General features: G+C 46.2%; 1 protein-coding gene across 2 annotated transcripts in view; it reads left to right on the top strand.

The window, feature by feature from the left end:
* Positions 1 to 15,679, top strand: part of LOC139273133 (clathrin heavy chain linker domain-containing protein 1-like) — a 170,878-nt gene extending 155,199 nt beyond the window's left edge. The window contains exons 10-11 of one of the 2 annotated variants that reach the window (XM_070889570.1): positions 7,700 to 7,879; positions 11,378 to 12,699. In XM_070889570.1, coding sequence (XP_070745671.1) covers positions 7,700 to 7,879; positions 11,378 to 11,586 — 389 coding nt within the window. In that variant the 3' untranslated portion in view covers positions 11,587 to 12,699. Of the gene's footprint in view, positions 1 to 7,699; positions 7,880 to 11,377; positions 12,700 to 15,595 lie in introns of those variants that run through there. The other variant, XM_070889571.1, reaches the window with a different exon arrangement.
* The last annotated feature ends 55 nt before the right edge of the window (positions 15,680 to 15,734 follow it).

The raw sequence follows: 15,734 nt of genomic DNA, 5'->3' as shown, positions 1-15,734 counted from the left end.
CCATCGACTGCATGCATGTGACTTTGTGGGTACCGTATCTAAATGCCGAGATGTACTGCAACCCCAAAGGTTACCACTCTCTGAATGTAAAGGTGGTGTGTGACAATACTTAGCGAATAATGCGGGTCCAAGCTTGGTATCCTGTCAGCCGTCACGATGCCTTCATTCTGTGGCAGTCTTCTATACCATCAGTATCTGAGCCACCATGACAAACCAGAGGGTGGTTAGTGGACGACGAGGGCTATCCACTGACCACCTGGCTCATGACTCCGCGTGGGCAGCATGCGTACAATGAGAGCAATGCTGCTACATGAAATCTGACAGAGCAGACCATTGGCATCCTTAAGCAATGCTTCTGCTGCCTGGACCGCTCTGGAGGAGCCCTGTGGTACTCAGCAGAAGGTGTCTCAAGATTCGTTGTAGTCTGCTGCATGCTCCACAAACTCTCCATTGTGAAGGCACAGCCCTTGCCACCAGCCATATGGTGACCAGCTGAGGAGAAGGAAGAGGAGGAGGAGGACGAGGAAATAGAAGCGGAGGAGGAGGAAGCGGAAGAGGAGGAAACGGAAGGGAGGAGGCAACCTAGACTGCCTTTTTCTGCCCGGGCTTTCCGTGATTGACTCATCTGACTGCGGTAAGAGTGAATGCAACCCTAATTCCACAATCAACAATAGTCCCACACCTTACCTTCCCTCTGTTACGGACCATAATAGTGTTCTCTTGGCCACTATGCTGAAATAAAAGCCACTACAAAAGAAACATTTCAATCCCATTTTATCCATCAATCCATCCAATTTAACATAACAAAGTCAACTAATCAGCCTTGTGCATTCCCATAGTGCCTGTCTTCAGTGTACCCTGTCTTACTGCTCCTACAAAGTGCTACCCTAGTGGCTATAGCATGGCTGGTGGAAGGCTGCTGACTTTCAGTGGAGGACACTGCAGACGACCTCGCAGGATGACCTCGGGCACCTCTGGGCCAAGAAGGCCCAGCTGCGGACTTCATCACCTCGACATGGGCGGCAGCAGTCTTGGCTGGCTGGCTGACAGGCAACAGCAAGGGCACTGATGGAGTGGCAGTGGTGGGAGGACGAATACTGTCATCCTGAGAGGAGAGCAGATTCGGCCTCCATGGAGCCACTGCCACTCCCCCGCGTCGGCACCTCAGCATTCCTAACCATCTGTTTGAGGGCAGATAGCTGGAATGCTGTGCCACTCTGCAAGCTCTTTCCAGACTGGTAAACCCATCCACGCTAGCAGCAGTCAAAGGTAGCGTGGTTTGTGCTTGTGCTGCAATGGAAACTGAGACATCAGCCATCAGACGCTGCATGATGGTTTGGTCCAAAAGTGCACTAATGGATCTACCCACCCCTTCCATGCTGGAAAAGATGGGCTTCAAGCTCTGTGCAAAGCCCTGTGAAAAGTTTGTGCTGGACTCCTCCATGCTTCTTGACAGTGCACTCAGGCTTTCTGGCAGGCCTGCCCATGCACCACGCACTTTGTTGTATATTCCAATCGGTGTTCTTCCGTAGGCCACCCCATTGAAGTCCTCCTTTGAGTCCTCTGCAGCAGAATCTGCGTGCGACCTTACCCTCCTGTGAGCTGGTACTTGTGCTACCCCCTGCCCTGGCTGTAGCCCACACATGCCCGATGACTCACCACATGCAGATCCTGCCTCTAAGCTATCCTCTAAATTCCGCGCAGTGCCAGCATCTGAGACGGTGGCTGCAACTGTGTCATGTGTGTACATTCTGTTTGTAGCCACCAGATGGCGTCATTATTGGAGGCCACTGAGCAGCATGCACATGGTGCTGCTCAGGTATAAAAGGCCAGCCATTTTGAGAGTCAGGCGCTTTGGGCCTAAATAAAGCAGAGCCATGGTTGTACCTTGCTTAGTTAAACAGTACTCAGTTTGAACCTTTATTTGGCAATGAGAATACAAGAACCTTTATTTGCAAAATAAGCATGACTGGATTTTTAGAGCGATTCGTGGAGGGAGAAGATTGGGCAGGCTTTGTGAGCCGTTTGAACCAGTACTTCATGACCAACAAAATGAAGGGGGCCGACGATGCAGATCAGCGCCGGGCCACGTTCCTCACTGTGCGGTTCAAAGATCTACGGTCTGATAAAGAATCTACTCATGCCTAGTGATTCAACAGAAAAAACATACGAGGAGTTGTGTACATTGGTACAGGAACACCTCAAGCCAGACGACAGCATCATCATCTCGAGAAACAAGTTTTATACACACGTTCGATCGGAGGGCCAGAGCGTGGCAGAATTCGTTGCCGACCTGAGACGTCTAGCGGGACCGTGCAAGTTCGGGACGGTGTTGGCAGACATGCTGCAGGACTTCTTTGTTATCAGTATCAACCACGGGGTGATCCTGCGCAAACTTTTGGCGGTGGAGCAGTTGGATTTAAAAAGGGCCGTCCAGATCGCTCAATCATGTATGGTGACGACAGGAGTCTAAAGCAAATAGCGTTCGCGAAACCTGTGGCTGCCCAAAGTCCGCCAGCGGGAATGTATCGTGTTGGCGTTGTTGGGGAAATCATCGGCACCAGCAGTGCCGATTTAAGCAATATAGTTGCAAAGGCTGTCTGAGAGTGGGGCATCTCCAGCACAAGTGTCTGCAGATGAGCAAGCGAGCTGCGACACATCACGTGGAGGATGAGAGTCAGACTAGCGTGGATCTGGATATGCAATCCGAGATGCCAGAAGAGGAAGTGTATGGACTGTACTCCTTCATAACCAAAAGTAAACCAATTTTGATTAATGTGAAGTTTAACGGGATACTGGTATCGATGGAACTGGACACGGGGGCGAGTCAATCGATCATGAACGAGAGGGCATTTAATAAGCTGTGGGATACTAAGACTGTGAGGCCCAGGCTGAGCCCTGTTATCGCTAAGCTGCGCACGTACACCAAAGAAATGATAAAGGTGATTGGCAGTGCACAAATTAATGTGTCATATAACGGTGCGGTTCATGAGTTACCGCTGTGGATTGTTCCATGCAATGGCCCAATGCTACTCGGCAGGAGCTGGTTGGAGAAAATCAGATGCGACTGGAACGACATAAAGGCGTTGTCATCGGAGGAAGATACATGTGCCCAAGCATTGAGCAAGTTCCCCTCGCTGTTCGAACCGGGTATCGGCAACTTCACAGGAGCCAAGGTGCAGATCCACGTGGACTCAGATGCAAGACCCATCTTTCATAAAGCTTGGGCAGTGCCATATATGATGAGGAAGAATGTCGAAATCGAACTGGACAGACTCCAGCGTGAAGGGATCATATCACCGGTCGAATTTAATGAATGGGCCAGCCCCATTGTTCCTGTGCTGAAAAGTGATGGCACAGTCAGAATCTGTGGAGACTACAAGGCTACGCTCAACAGGGTTTCGAAACAAGATCAGTACCCATTACCGAAGGCTGATGACTTGTTTGTAACGCTAACCAGAGGGAAGTCGTTCACAAAACTGACTTGACGTTGGCCTATATGACACAGGAGTTGGTCGAGACGTCGAAGAGACTTGCGTGCATTAACACGCACAAAGGACTGTTTATTTACCACAGGTGCCCTTTTGGAATTTGCTCGGCTGCAGCAATATTCCCGAGGAATATGGAAAGTCTACTGAAGTCCGTTCCCAGAACTGTAGTGTTCCAAGATGACATCCTGATCACCAGTCGTGACTCCAAGGAACATCTGAACAACCTGGAAGAGGTTCTACTGTGTTTGGATAGTGTGGGACTCAGACTTAAACGCTCGAAGTGCGTCTTCATGGCACCGGAGGTCGAATTCCTTGGGAGGAAAATCACCGCTGATGGCATCAGACCTACTGATGTGAAGAGCAAGACCATCAAGAATGCACCCAACCCACAAAATGTGACAGAGCTGCGTTCGTTCCTGAGTCTACTGAACTACTTTGGTAACTTCTTACCTAAATTGAGCACCTTTCTAGAACCACTGCACATGCTATTGAAAAAAGGCGACAACTGGGTATGAGGCGCATCGCAAGATAGAGCTTTCGAGAAAGTCACCAATCTACTTTACTCGAACAAGCTGCTGGTACATTATGACCCATGTAAATGTTTAGTTTTGGCCTGTGAAGCATCATCATATGGAATTGGTTGCGTGCTCCAACAAGCCAATGAGTCGGGGAAGCTTCAACCTGTCGCGTATGCATCCAAAAGTTTGTCTAAAGCGGAAAGAGCCTACAGCATGGTAGAAAAAGAAGCTTTGGCGTATGAGTACAGTGTTAAAAAGATGCATCAATACCTGTTTGGTCTGAGGTTCGAATTAGAGACTGATCACAAGCCGCTCATTTCATTGTTTTCCGAGAGCAAAGGTATCAATAACAACGCTTCATCCTGCATCCAAAGGTGGGCGCTGACATTAGCTGTCTATGATTATCTCATTCACCACAGTCCGGCACAGAGAATTGTGCCGATGCTTTAAGCCGGTTGCCGTTGCCCACACCGCAGGTGGAAACGCCACAACCGGTGGATCTAATGTTAATCATGGATGCTTTTGAGAGTGAAGGAACCCCTGTCACAGCTCAACAAGTTAAGATCTGGACCAGCCAGGACCTGATTTTATCGGTGGTAAAGGGTTGCATCCTCAAAGGGGATTGGTCTGCCATACCTAAGCAAATGTGCGAAGAGGCCAAACCGTACATTCATCACAAGGACAAACTGTCTATTCAAGCAGATTGCATATTATGGGGCAATCGTGTTGTAATGCCCAAGAAAGGGAGAGAGAAGTTCATGCGTGAGTTACACAGCACACATCCAGGTATAGTGATGATGAAGGCCATCGCCAGATCTCATGTAAGGTGGCCAGGAATTGATTCTGAGTTGGAAGCATGCGTGTATCAGTGCAACACTTGCATGCAGCTCAGCAAAGCACCAGCGGAAACGCCGCTGTGTCTGTGGTCATGGCCATCCAAACCTTGGTCCAGGATCCGTGTAGATTTCCAGGTCCCTTCCTGGGCAAGATGTTTTTAGTGGTGATGGACGCTTATTCGAAGTGGATAGAATCCATAATCATGTCATCCAGCACGTCCACAGCAACCATAGAGAATCTCAATGTCATGTTCGCGACACATGGTCTGCCTGACATAGTGGTGAGCGACAATGGGTCATGCTTCACCAGTCAGGAGTTTCAGGAGTTTGTGAAACTTAATGGCATAAAACATGTAAGGTCAGCACCGTTCAAGCCTGCGTCCAACGGGCAAGCTGAACATGCAGTACAAATTATCAAGCAAAGCATGAGGAGACCCGCTTGTCTTGCATACTGCTGAGTTACAGGACAAGACCCCACACACTCACAGAGGTCTCATCTGCTGAACTCATGATGAAAAGAGGTCTTAAGACCAAGCTATCTCTGGTACACCCGGATTTAAATAATCATGTTGAATACAGAAGACAAAATCAACAAGGCTACCACGATCGCGCAACTGTGTCATACGAGATTTCTGTTAATGATCCTGTATATGTGTTGAACTATGGTCAGGGTCCCAAATGGATCACTGGTACTGTCATGGCCAAGGAAGGCAACAGAGTATTTGTTATTAAGCTCAAGAATGGGCAAACTTGCAGGAAACACATGGATCAGACAAAGCTGAGGCACACAGACGAGCCAGAACAGTCGGACGAAGAAACCATCGACGATCAACCAACCTACCAGTAGTCTTCAGAAGACTCGAGGGTCATCAATGAACCCGGAATTTCCATCACGGACCTGTTCAATAAAAATGAACTTTCAATTCCTGACATGACCACTGCCACCCCCAACAAGTCAGTCATCCAGCCATCAGCCACAACAGACCCCGCACACTCACCCAAGGCTGGAATCGAACTGAGACAGTCAACGCTGGAGCGCAAAGCACCGAAACGTCTCAACCTGTGAAAGACTATGATAAGATCTCAGAGGGGGATATTGTCATGTATGTACATTCTCTTTGTAGCCACCAGATGGCGTAATTGTTGGAGGCCACTGAGCAGCACACACATGGTGCTGCTCAGGTATAAAAGGCCAGCCATTTTGAGAGTCAGGCATTTTGGCCTAAATAAACAGAGCCAAGGTTGTACCTTGTTTAATTAAACAGTACTCAGTTTGAACCTTTATTGCATTCATACCAGACTGTCAGATCGAGTGACAGTGTTTCTTCTTCTTCATCACTCTCCTTCCTCTCTTCTTTTACAACCACTGGCTGGGCAGGTTGGATTTCTTGCGTATCTGAAATGAGAAAGGCACAAGGGTAGGATTGTGGTGAGGGGATTAAGCAAGAGGTGCATGCTTACACAATGTGCACATTGTAAATCAGAAGAGAAAGAAATAAAGAAAAAAGAAATACTTGCATTTATATAGCGCCTTTCACAACCACTGGCTGTCTCAAAGCGCTTTGCAGCCAATGAAGTACTTTTTGAAGTGTAGTCACTGTTGTAATGTAGGAAACGCGGCAGACAATTTGCGCACAGCAAGCTCCCACAAACAGCAATGTGATAATGACCAGATAATCTGTTTTTTTGTGGGATGAGGTGGCAGTAGGATGTGAGAAGGAGGATATAACACATGAGGATACTGGCATCTTGTACTCTTGCAGCCCCGCCGCTGGCCATGGGCCCTCCCAAGAATGGCCAGCACCGTCTCCTTTAAGGGGGTGAGGTGATGTGGGCGAATCTGTCTCCCGCCAATTAGGTTCTGCTCCTCCTGTTATGTGCCATCTTTTCCTGCAAGAGAAAGGAAAGCGTGTCAGTGAGTGTGGTGCATTGTGTTTGGGTGATGTGCCTGTCATGGTTGAATAGCTAACAATGTGTGCACGCTGTGAGATGTGGGTGTGAGGCTTACAGCAATGATAAGTGGGTGAGGTGAATCTATGAATGTGAGGTATGAGTAGTGTTTGGTAGAAATTGTTGGCCGGTGAGTGATGGGGGTGTGGTGTATTGAGCAGTGTGTGAGGCTAGTGGTGCATAGGGTGGAATATGGCACTTAAAGATGAATTCACTGACCTTGACTACTCATGTGAGGTCATTAAACTTCTTCCTGCACTGCATCCACGTCCTCGGGGCAACATTGCTGGCATTCACCACATTGGCTATTTGCTGCCATTGCACTTTTGTCTATTGCCTGGAGAACCTCCTGGCCTCCTTTGGAAAGAGGGCCTCTCTCCTCAAGTTGATTTCCTGCGCCAAGGCCTCCAGTGCTGCATCAAAGAACTTTATAAAGTGTGCATTCTCTCCCCTGTTGTGCCATCATGATTTGCACTGCCTTCCTCAGCCAGTTGAATGATCATCAGGCAGAATACATCTCCCATTTAAGAGGTGCAGACTTCCTTTAAGAAGCGCATGCTAGCTTTAATTGGTGCTAGCCTTGCACAAACTTGGACCCTCTGCTGAGCGTTCAGCCACTCAGCAGTGCGTTCAGCGTTCGGCTAAATGCCACGATCATGCAAATGAGCAGGCAGCACAAAGTGTTGTCTGCAATCCTCCAAACGGTCACAGGTTGCTAGCACATTGTGATTCCTGCGCACGTTTTCGGGTCAAACCAATTTCTAGGCCTCTATGTTCTAACAACTCTCTCAATAGGTCTGTTGCATTCTGTTGCATGTCAGACTCGTATCCAATTTGGTCTGCTGCCAATCTGCCTTGCATAGGCCCTTTCTAATGTTCTGTATCTGGATTGTTTTTCTCCAAGATGATTATTTATTCTTGTTGAACAATTGCCCAAGTACTGAACTAATTCAGTGTCTGACCCATGAATGGAATGGAAATCCAGCAGCTCTCTCAGTAGGGCTTGCAGTATTGTGGCTCATCTCAAATGATCAGAAGGAAGTTGGATTCAATCTTCTGAAGGAAATATATGATTGTGGTCAAGGTAAGGACACAACTTACATTTATATAGTGCCTTTAACATCGTAAAACGTACCAAGGCTCTTCACAAGTGCGTAATCAGACAAAATTGACACCGAGCCAAAGAAGGAGACATTAGGACAGGTGACGAAAAGCTTGATCAAAGAAGTAGGTTTTATGGTACGTCTTGAAAGAAGTGAAGAGAATTCTAAAGCTTAGGGCCCAGATAGCTGAAGGCATGGTCACCAGTGGTAGGGAGAAGGAAGTGGGGGATGTTCATGAGGCCAGAACACAAAGTTCTCAAAGGTTTGTAGGGCTGGAGGAGGTTACAGTGATGAGGAGGGGCAAGACCATGGATAAATTGGACCATTGAACAAAAGGATGAGAATTTTAAATATCTATGTGTTTGTGGACCGAGAGCCAATGTAGGTCAGCGAGCACAGGGTGATGGGTGAACGGGACTTAGTGCGAGTTAGGATATGGCAGCAGTATTTTGGATGAACTTAAGTATACGGAGAGAGGCGACATTACAGGGGTGGAAGTAGATGGTCTTTGTGATAGAGAAGATATGGGGTCAAATAAAATGCCAAGCTTGTATAAAATCCAAAATGCTGTTGCCCTGTTTTATGAAAGAAACATAGAAACATAGAAACATAGAAAATAGATGCAGGAGTAGGCCATTCGGCCCTTCTAGCCTGCACCGCCATTCAATGAGTTCATGGCTGAACATGCAACTTCAGTACCCCATTCCTGCTTTCTCGCCATACCCCTTGATCCCCCTAGTAGTAAGGACATCATCTAACTCCTTTTTGAATATATTTAGTGAATTGGCCTCAACAACTTTCTGTGGTAGAGAATTCCACAGGTTCACCACTCTCTGGGTGAAGAAGTTCCTCCTCATCTCGGTCCTAAATGGCTTACCCCTTATCCTTAGACTGTGTCCCCTGGTTCTGGACTTCCCCAACATTGCGAACATTCTTCCTGCATCTAACCTGTCTAACCCCGTCAGAATTTTAAACGTTTCTATGAGGTCTCCTCTCATTCTTCTGAACTCCAGTGAATACAAGCCCAGTTGATCCAGTCTTTCTTGATAGGTCAGTCCCGCCATCCCGGGAATCAGTCTGGTGAACCTTCGCTGCACTCCCTCAATAGCAAGAATGTCCTTTCTCAGGTTAGGAGACCAAAACTGTACACAATACTCCAGGTGTGGCCTCACCAATGCCCTGTACAACTGTAGCAACACCTCCCTGCCCCTGTGCTCAAATCCCCTCGCTATGAAGGCCAACATGCCATTTGCTTTCTTAACCGCCTGCTGCACCTGCATGCCAACCTTCAATGACTGATGTACCATGACACCCAGGTCTCTTTGCACCTCCCCTTTTCCTAATCTGTCACCATTCAGATAATAGTCTGTCTCTCTGTTTTTACCACCAAAGTGGATAACCTCACATTTATCCACATTATACTTCATCTGCCATGCATTTGCCCACTCACCTAACCTATTCAAGTCGCTCTGCAGCCTCATAGCATCCTCCTCGCAGCTCACACTGCCACCCAACTTAGTGTCATCCGCAAATTTGGAGATACTACATTTAATCCCCTCGTCTAAATCATTAATGTACAGTGTAAACAGCTGGGGCCCCAGCACAGAACCTTGCGGTACCCCACTAATCACTGCCTGCCATTCTGAAAAGTCCCCATTTACTCCTACTCTTTGCTTCCTGTCTGCCAACCAGTTCTGAATCCATGTCAGCACACTACCCCCAATCCCATGTGCTTTAACTTTGCACATTAATCTCTTGTGTGGGACCTTATCGAACGCCTTCTGAAAGTCCAAATACACCACATCAACTGGTTCTCCCTTGTCCACTCTACTGGAAACATCCTCAAAAAATTCCAGAAGATTTGTCAAGCATGATTTCCCTTTCACAAATCCATACTGACTTGGACCTATCATGTCACCTCTTTCCAAATGCACTGCTATGACATCCTTAATAATTGATTCCATCATTTTACCCACTACCAATGTCAGGCTGACCGGTCGGTAATTCCCTGTTATCTCCCTCCTTTTTTAAAAAGTGGGGTTACATTGGCTACCCTCCACTCCATAGGAACTGATCCAGAGTCAATGGAATGTTGGAAAATGACTGTCAATGCATCCGCTATTTCCAAGGCCACCTCCTTAAGTACTCTGGGATGCAGTCCATCAGGCCCTGGGGATTTATCGGCCTTCAATCCCATCAATTTCCCCAACACAATTTCCCAACTAATAAGGATTTCCCTCAGTTCCTCCTCCTTACTAGACCCTCCGACCTCTTTTATATCCGGAAGATTGTTTGTGTCCTCGTTAGTGAATACCGAACCAAAGTACTTGTTCAATTGGTCCGCCATTTCTTTGAAAGAAAGGCTTGCATTTATAGAGCATCTTTCGTGATACCAGACGTCCCAAAGTGCTTTACAACCAATTAAGTACTTTTTGAAGTGCAATCATTGCTTTATTGACCTAGACACACACTTTCAGGGAATTATGTATTCAAACCCTTAGGCCTAAAATTCTCCTGCTCACCCTTGCCCAAGGTCAGAGTACCCATCCCAACTTCCGTGGACAGGGTTCACATGCAAACCAGGGCTGGCTAATGGTGCCTGCAAGGGTCCATCAATGGTAGCCCCCAGGCTTGAGCCTTTCTGTCCTGTAAGGTGGTGTGGCGTCCTCCAAGGATCCAATTGGGTGGAAGAAAGTTATTTTTTTTCATTTCTTCAGCTCTTACTGGAGTCACTCCAGCTAGGTAATAGTGGAGTTTGAATTTAATGAAAGTGTAGATGAAGGTTTCAGTAGCAAATGTGCTGAGACCCGATCAGAGAGAGGCGATATTACGGAGGTGGAAGTAGATGGTCTTTGTGATGGAGAAGATATGGGGTCGGAAGCACAGCTGAGGGTCAAATAGAATGCCAACCTCTGATATCCCTCCCTTGAAACAGTAGGAGTGGGCGATAGATCTGTCCATGACCCCCCCAACAAAAATTTAGCGGCCTGGTTCAAATGAGGCAGAATTCACAGAATAGGACCTAGACAGCGCAAAGATCTGCCATCAATTCCAGGAGGGGGATGCACAGTAGATTAGAGTTGGGAGTACCATAAGCTTGGATGTTAGACTGTAGGAAGTTACATAGGTAAGGTGGGACAAAGGCATGTTGGGATTGGTAAATGAGTACAAGGATTTTGAATTCTGTATTTTGGGACAGGGAGCAAGTGGAGGTCGCGGAAGATGAGAGTGATGAATGAGCGACACTTCTTGCAGACCAGAGTGTGGCAGTGAAGTTTTAACCAAGTTAGAGTTTGTGTAAGGAGACTCTTGGAAGACCACCAGAGCTCTTCTATGGATGGAAGTTCTGTCCACCAAGGAAATTAGGGGCCACAGTAATTGGAGTACAGTGAAGCAAATTTAATAGTGATGTCAATGCTGTGGAAAATTGATTAAAACTCAAGTCAAAATTAATTATAATCATGTACTTTGGTAATTAGGTGCTGTTGAACAAACCATCCTTAATGATGTTGTCTGTACAGTGGAAGGTTGGCAGGAGATTGCAAATGAGTGTAACGCTCATAACTACAGCGCACTGGCAAACAGCATTTTTACTGTGCTCACGTCACAAGAAGGAGGAACAGTAATAACAATTACAGCTGAGGATCATAATGATGGTGCAAAATTAACAGAACATGTTTTCTTGTAGCTCAGTCTTTCACTGAGGATTTACAGAGCATGTACTTCACTTAAAACAATGCATGTTTTATAAAATTCCAACTGAAAGATGGACATTTTACTAAGATGGTAAACGTTATTTTTAAACTTATGTAGTTTTATATATAGCAGCTTATCACATCCTCAAGACATGTTTGAGTGTTTTATACCGAACTAGCAGAGACCCTTGAAACATTTGCGGTAAAATTAGCCAAATTAGAGTTAGTAAAATTCGTATCTTTATTGCAACAGTACTTGTATAGACTGTTATCCATCAACGCTAATGTCCTCTCTCCCTCCCTCTCTCACTCTCCCTCCCTCCCTCTCCCTCTGTCACTCTCCCTCTCACCCTCCCTCCCTCTCTCCCCTCTCTCTCCCCCCCCAACCTCTCTCCCCTCCCACCATCTCTCTCCCTCCCACCCTCTCTCTCCCTCCCTCTCTCTTCCTGCCCCCTCCCTCTCTCTCTCCCCTCCCCCTCTCCCTCCCTCCCTTTTTCTCTCTCACCCGCTGCTCCTGCCATGTGCTCCTCTTAGCTCCACAGCAACGCCCAACGAGGCCCCGCTGCATCCACTGCCGCCTCCTCATTGGAGCAGACCCAGTGTCGCACCATCGTTCCCCACCCTGATTGGTTGTGAGACCATGCGAGCACTGATCGTCCATTGGTCGGTGCAAATGTCACTCAGTCCAGACCACGTGCTCCCGGCCCTGCCCAAGGAAAGACAAACACTGACTATTATTATTATAGATGGGTTACTTTTGAAGTGTAGTCACTGATACTATGTTTTCCAACATTACAGTCAATTTGTGCACATCAAGGACCCACAAACAGTAAATGAATTAATGACCAGATAACCTTTTATTTTAAGGTGGTGATTAAAGTACGAATATTGGTCAGGATACTAGGAGAAGTCCTTGCTCTTTGAATAATACCATGGGATCTTTTACATCTACATGAGTGGGTAGAGGGGGTTACGGTTTAATGTCTCATCCAAAAGATGGCACCTCTGACAATGCAGTACTTCCTCAGTACCTCACTATAGCCAGATTATGTGCTCAAGTGGGACTTGTCCCACAATTATGTCGCAGAAGTAAGAGTGGTACCAACTGAGCCAAGCTCATATTTATCTGATAAAATATACTTTACTTTTTAAACTGTAATGTGTTGCTTGGTGTCCATAGCTGTGTCCATTGCTGTGTATCAGGCGCCAGCATCTCGCATGCTGAGATCTGTTGAGTGGATGGTGTACAGAACATGCAAGAATGCAATCAGGCAGCATCTATGATACTGAGAATCCGTGCACCTGTTGTGCACAGATTCTCATGCTTATTGACGAGTAGAGATAGACTCATAATACATCTGAAGTATGCTAACGGGGAAGTGGGACTAGCTGAAGTGCTCTTACAGAGAGCACGGGCTCGATGGGCCAAATGGCCTCCTTCTGTGCTTTTATGTTTGAAATGTCTTTTTCCCAGAAAGTGATTTTCATAGCTTCCTACATTTTGAAATACGCAAAGTAAAAATATTTACTAATTTTCCTGGACGTTTACAATCCCTTGGTTGGAATATAAACTTGCTAAAATCCTGAAGAATGTGCAGCTGCCTCAATGCTACACCACACAAACCTGTGAACAGAACAGGAAAAGCAAAGTCTGCAAGTACTTGGAATTCAGTCACAGAGTCAAGATGATGCCAAACAACGCATTGCTGACACATCTGCCTAACCACCAAGATGGAAGTTACTTTACAACAACAACAACAGCTTGCATTTATATAGCGCCTTTAACACAGTAAAACATCCCAAGGCACTTCACAGGAGCATTAGCAAACAAAATTTGACACACAAGGAGATATTAGGACAGACGACCAAAAGCTTGATCAAAGAGGAAGATTTTGAGGAACGTCTTAAAGGAGGAAAGAGAGACATAGAGGTTTAGGGAGGGAATTCCGGAGCTTGAGGCCTAGGCAGCTGAAGACACAGCCGCCAATGATGGAGCGATTAAAATCGGGGATGCGCAAGAGGCCAGAGTTTGTTCTTGGGATTTGGGTGACACTGGCAAGGCTGCATTTATTGCCAACCCTCCTTGCCCAAAGAAGGTGGTGGTAGACCTTTTTCTAGCACTTTAGTGTATGTCCACGTGCACACACACACACACACACCAATACCTTTTAGTGTTCAAGACCCTTTTGGCACTGTGCCATTACTAATGTTTTAGTGGATGCCTTATATAACCAGGTATTAAGATCTGAGGTATTCAATGCAAATTGTGGAGGGAGGGCTGTGAAATATTTTCAAATTAGGGGGCCTCTCCATAACATTATTGGGAATGGCTGAGCAGCCCTCTTGTGCTTTCACCCCCGCCCCCCACCCACCCTCCCCCACATACTGCCACAAGTCCCTCTTCATAGGAAACCTCACAGCACATGATCAGGCAGTCAGCAGCACTTAATGGGAAGCTAGATAAGTACAAGTGGGTGAAAGGAATTGAAGGTTATGCTTTTAGGGTTAGCTGAAGTCGAGTGGGAGGGGGCTCGTGTGGAGCATAAACACTGGCATGGACCAGTTGTGCCAAATGTTTCTGTGCTATACATTCTACATACATATGCTCCCCATAACCCTTTATTCACTTATCGGTTAAGAAATTGTCTATCTCTGTCTTAAATTTATTCAATGTCCCAGCTTCCACAGCTCTCTGAGGCAGCTAATTCCACAGATTTACAACCCTCTGAGAGAAGAAATTCCTCCTCATTTCAGTTTTAAATGGGCAGCCCCTTATTCTAAGATTATGCCCCCTAGTTCTACTCTCCCCTATCAGTGGAAACATCCTCTCTGCATCCACCTTGTCAAGCCCACTCATAATCTTACACGTTTCGATAAGATCACCTCTCATTCTTCTGAATTCCAATGAGTAGAGGGCCAACCTACTCAACCTTTTCTCATAAGTCAACCCCCTCATCTCTGGAATCAACCTAGTAAACCTTCAGTGAACTGCCTCCAAAGCAAGTATATCCTTTCGTAAATATGGAAATCAAAACTGTATGCAGTATTCCAGGTGTGGCCTCACCAATACCCTGTATAACTGTAGCAAGACTTCCCTGCTTTTATACTCCATCCCCTTTGCAATAAAGGCCAAGGTTCCATTGGCCTTCCTGATCACTTGCTATACCTGCATGGTAACCTTTTGTGTTTCATGCACAAGTACCCCCAGGTCCCGCTGTACTGCAGCACTTTACAATTTTTCTCCATTTAAATAATAACTTGCTCTTTGATTTTTTTCTGCCAAAGTGCATTAACCTCACACTTTCCAACATTATACTCCATCTGCCAAATTTTTGCCCACTCACGTAGCCTGTCTATGTCCCATTGCAGATTTCTTGTGTCCTCCTCATACCTCCAACCCAGTGAACTTTTATCTTGTGCAGCAACCTTTTATGTCCAAATACACCACATCTACTGGTTCCCCTTTATCCACCCTGTTCATTACATCCTCAAAGAATTCCAGCAAATTTGTCAAACATGACTTCCCCTTCATAAATCCATGCTGACTCTGCCTGACCGAATTATGCTTTTTCAAATGTCCTACTACTGCTTCTTTAATAATGGACTCCAACATTTTCCCCACCACAGATGTTAGGCTAACTGGTCTATAGTTTTCTCCTTTTTAAAGTAGGGGCGTTACATTTGCAGTTTTCCAATTCTATGTAATTCTATGCTCCAGACACTCAGCGCCATAATGAGACATAATGGAAGCCCCTTCCCATGTGCTGGATCCATCATCTTGAAGGGGACTAACTTGCTGTCAATAGCTGCTACATTTGTTTCCAACTATTTCAGTGCTTTTTTAACTAAACCTATTTAGCTGTTTTACAATAAATTGTATGCAGAGTGCTTCTTAACGCTGGCCTCTGTTTGCCATCTGTGACAGTTTACCCAAGAATATTTCAATGTGTATTTTCTATGTGAGCTATGAGTATCCCTCCAGACATCCCATTTTATTTTCAGGTTGTAGAGGAAGAAAAGGATCAGAAGAGGATCAGACAAATGGTTTGGCATCATAGGAGAATACTTCAGATCTGTTGTTGAGTCACTATCCATGTTTGTGAGCTATGCAATCATACCTTCACATGTCTGAAGAAAGCTG

This window comes from Pristiophorus japonicus, chromosome 9, assembly GCF_044704955.1.
Source record: "Pristiophorus japonicus isolate sPriJap1 chromosome 9, sPriJap1.hap1, whole genome shotgun sequence".
Classification (NCBI taxonomy): Eukaryota; Metazoa; Chordata; class Chondrichthyes; family Pristiophoridae; genus Pristiophorus; species Pristiophorus japonicus.
This window is presented reverse-complemented; position numbering and strand designations above follow the sequence as displayed.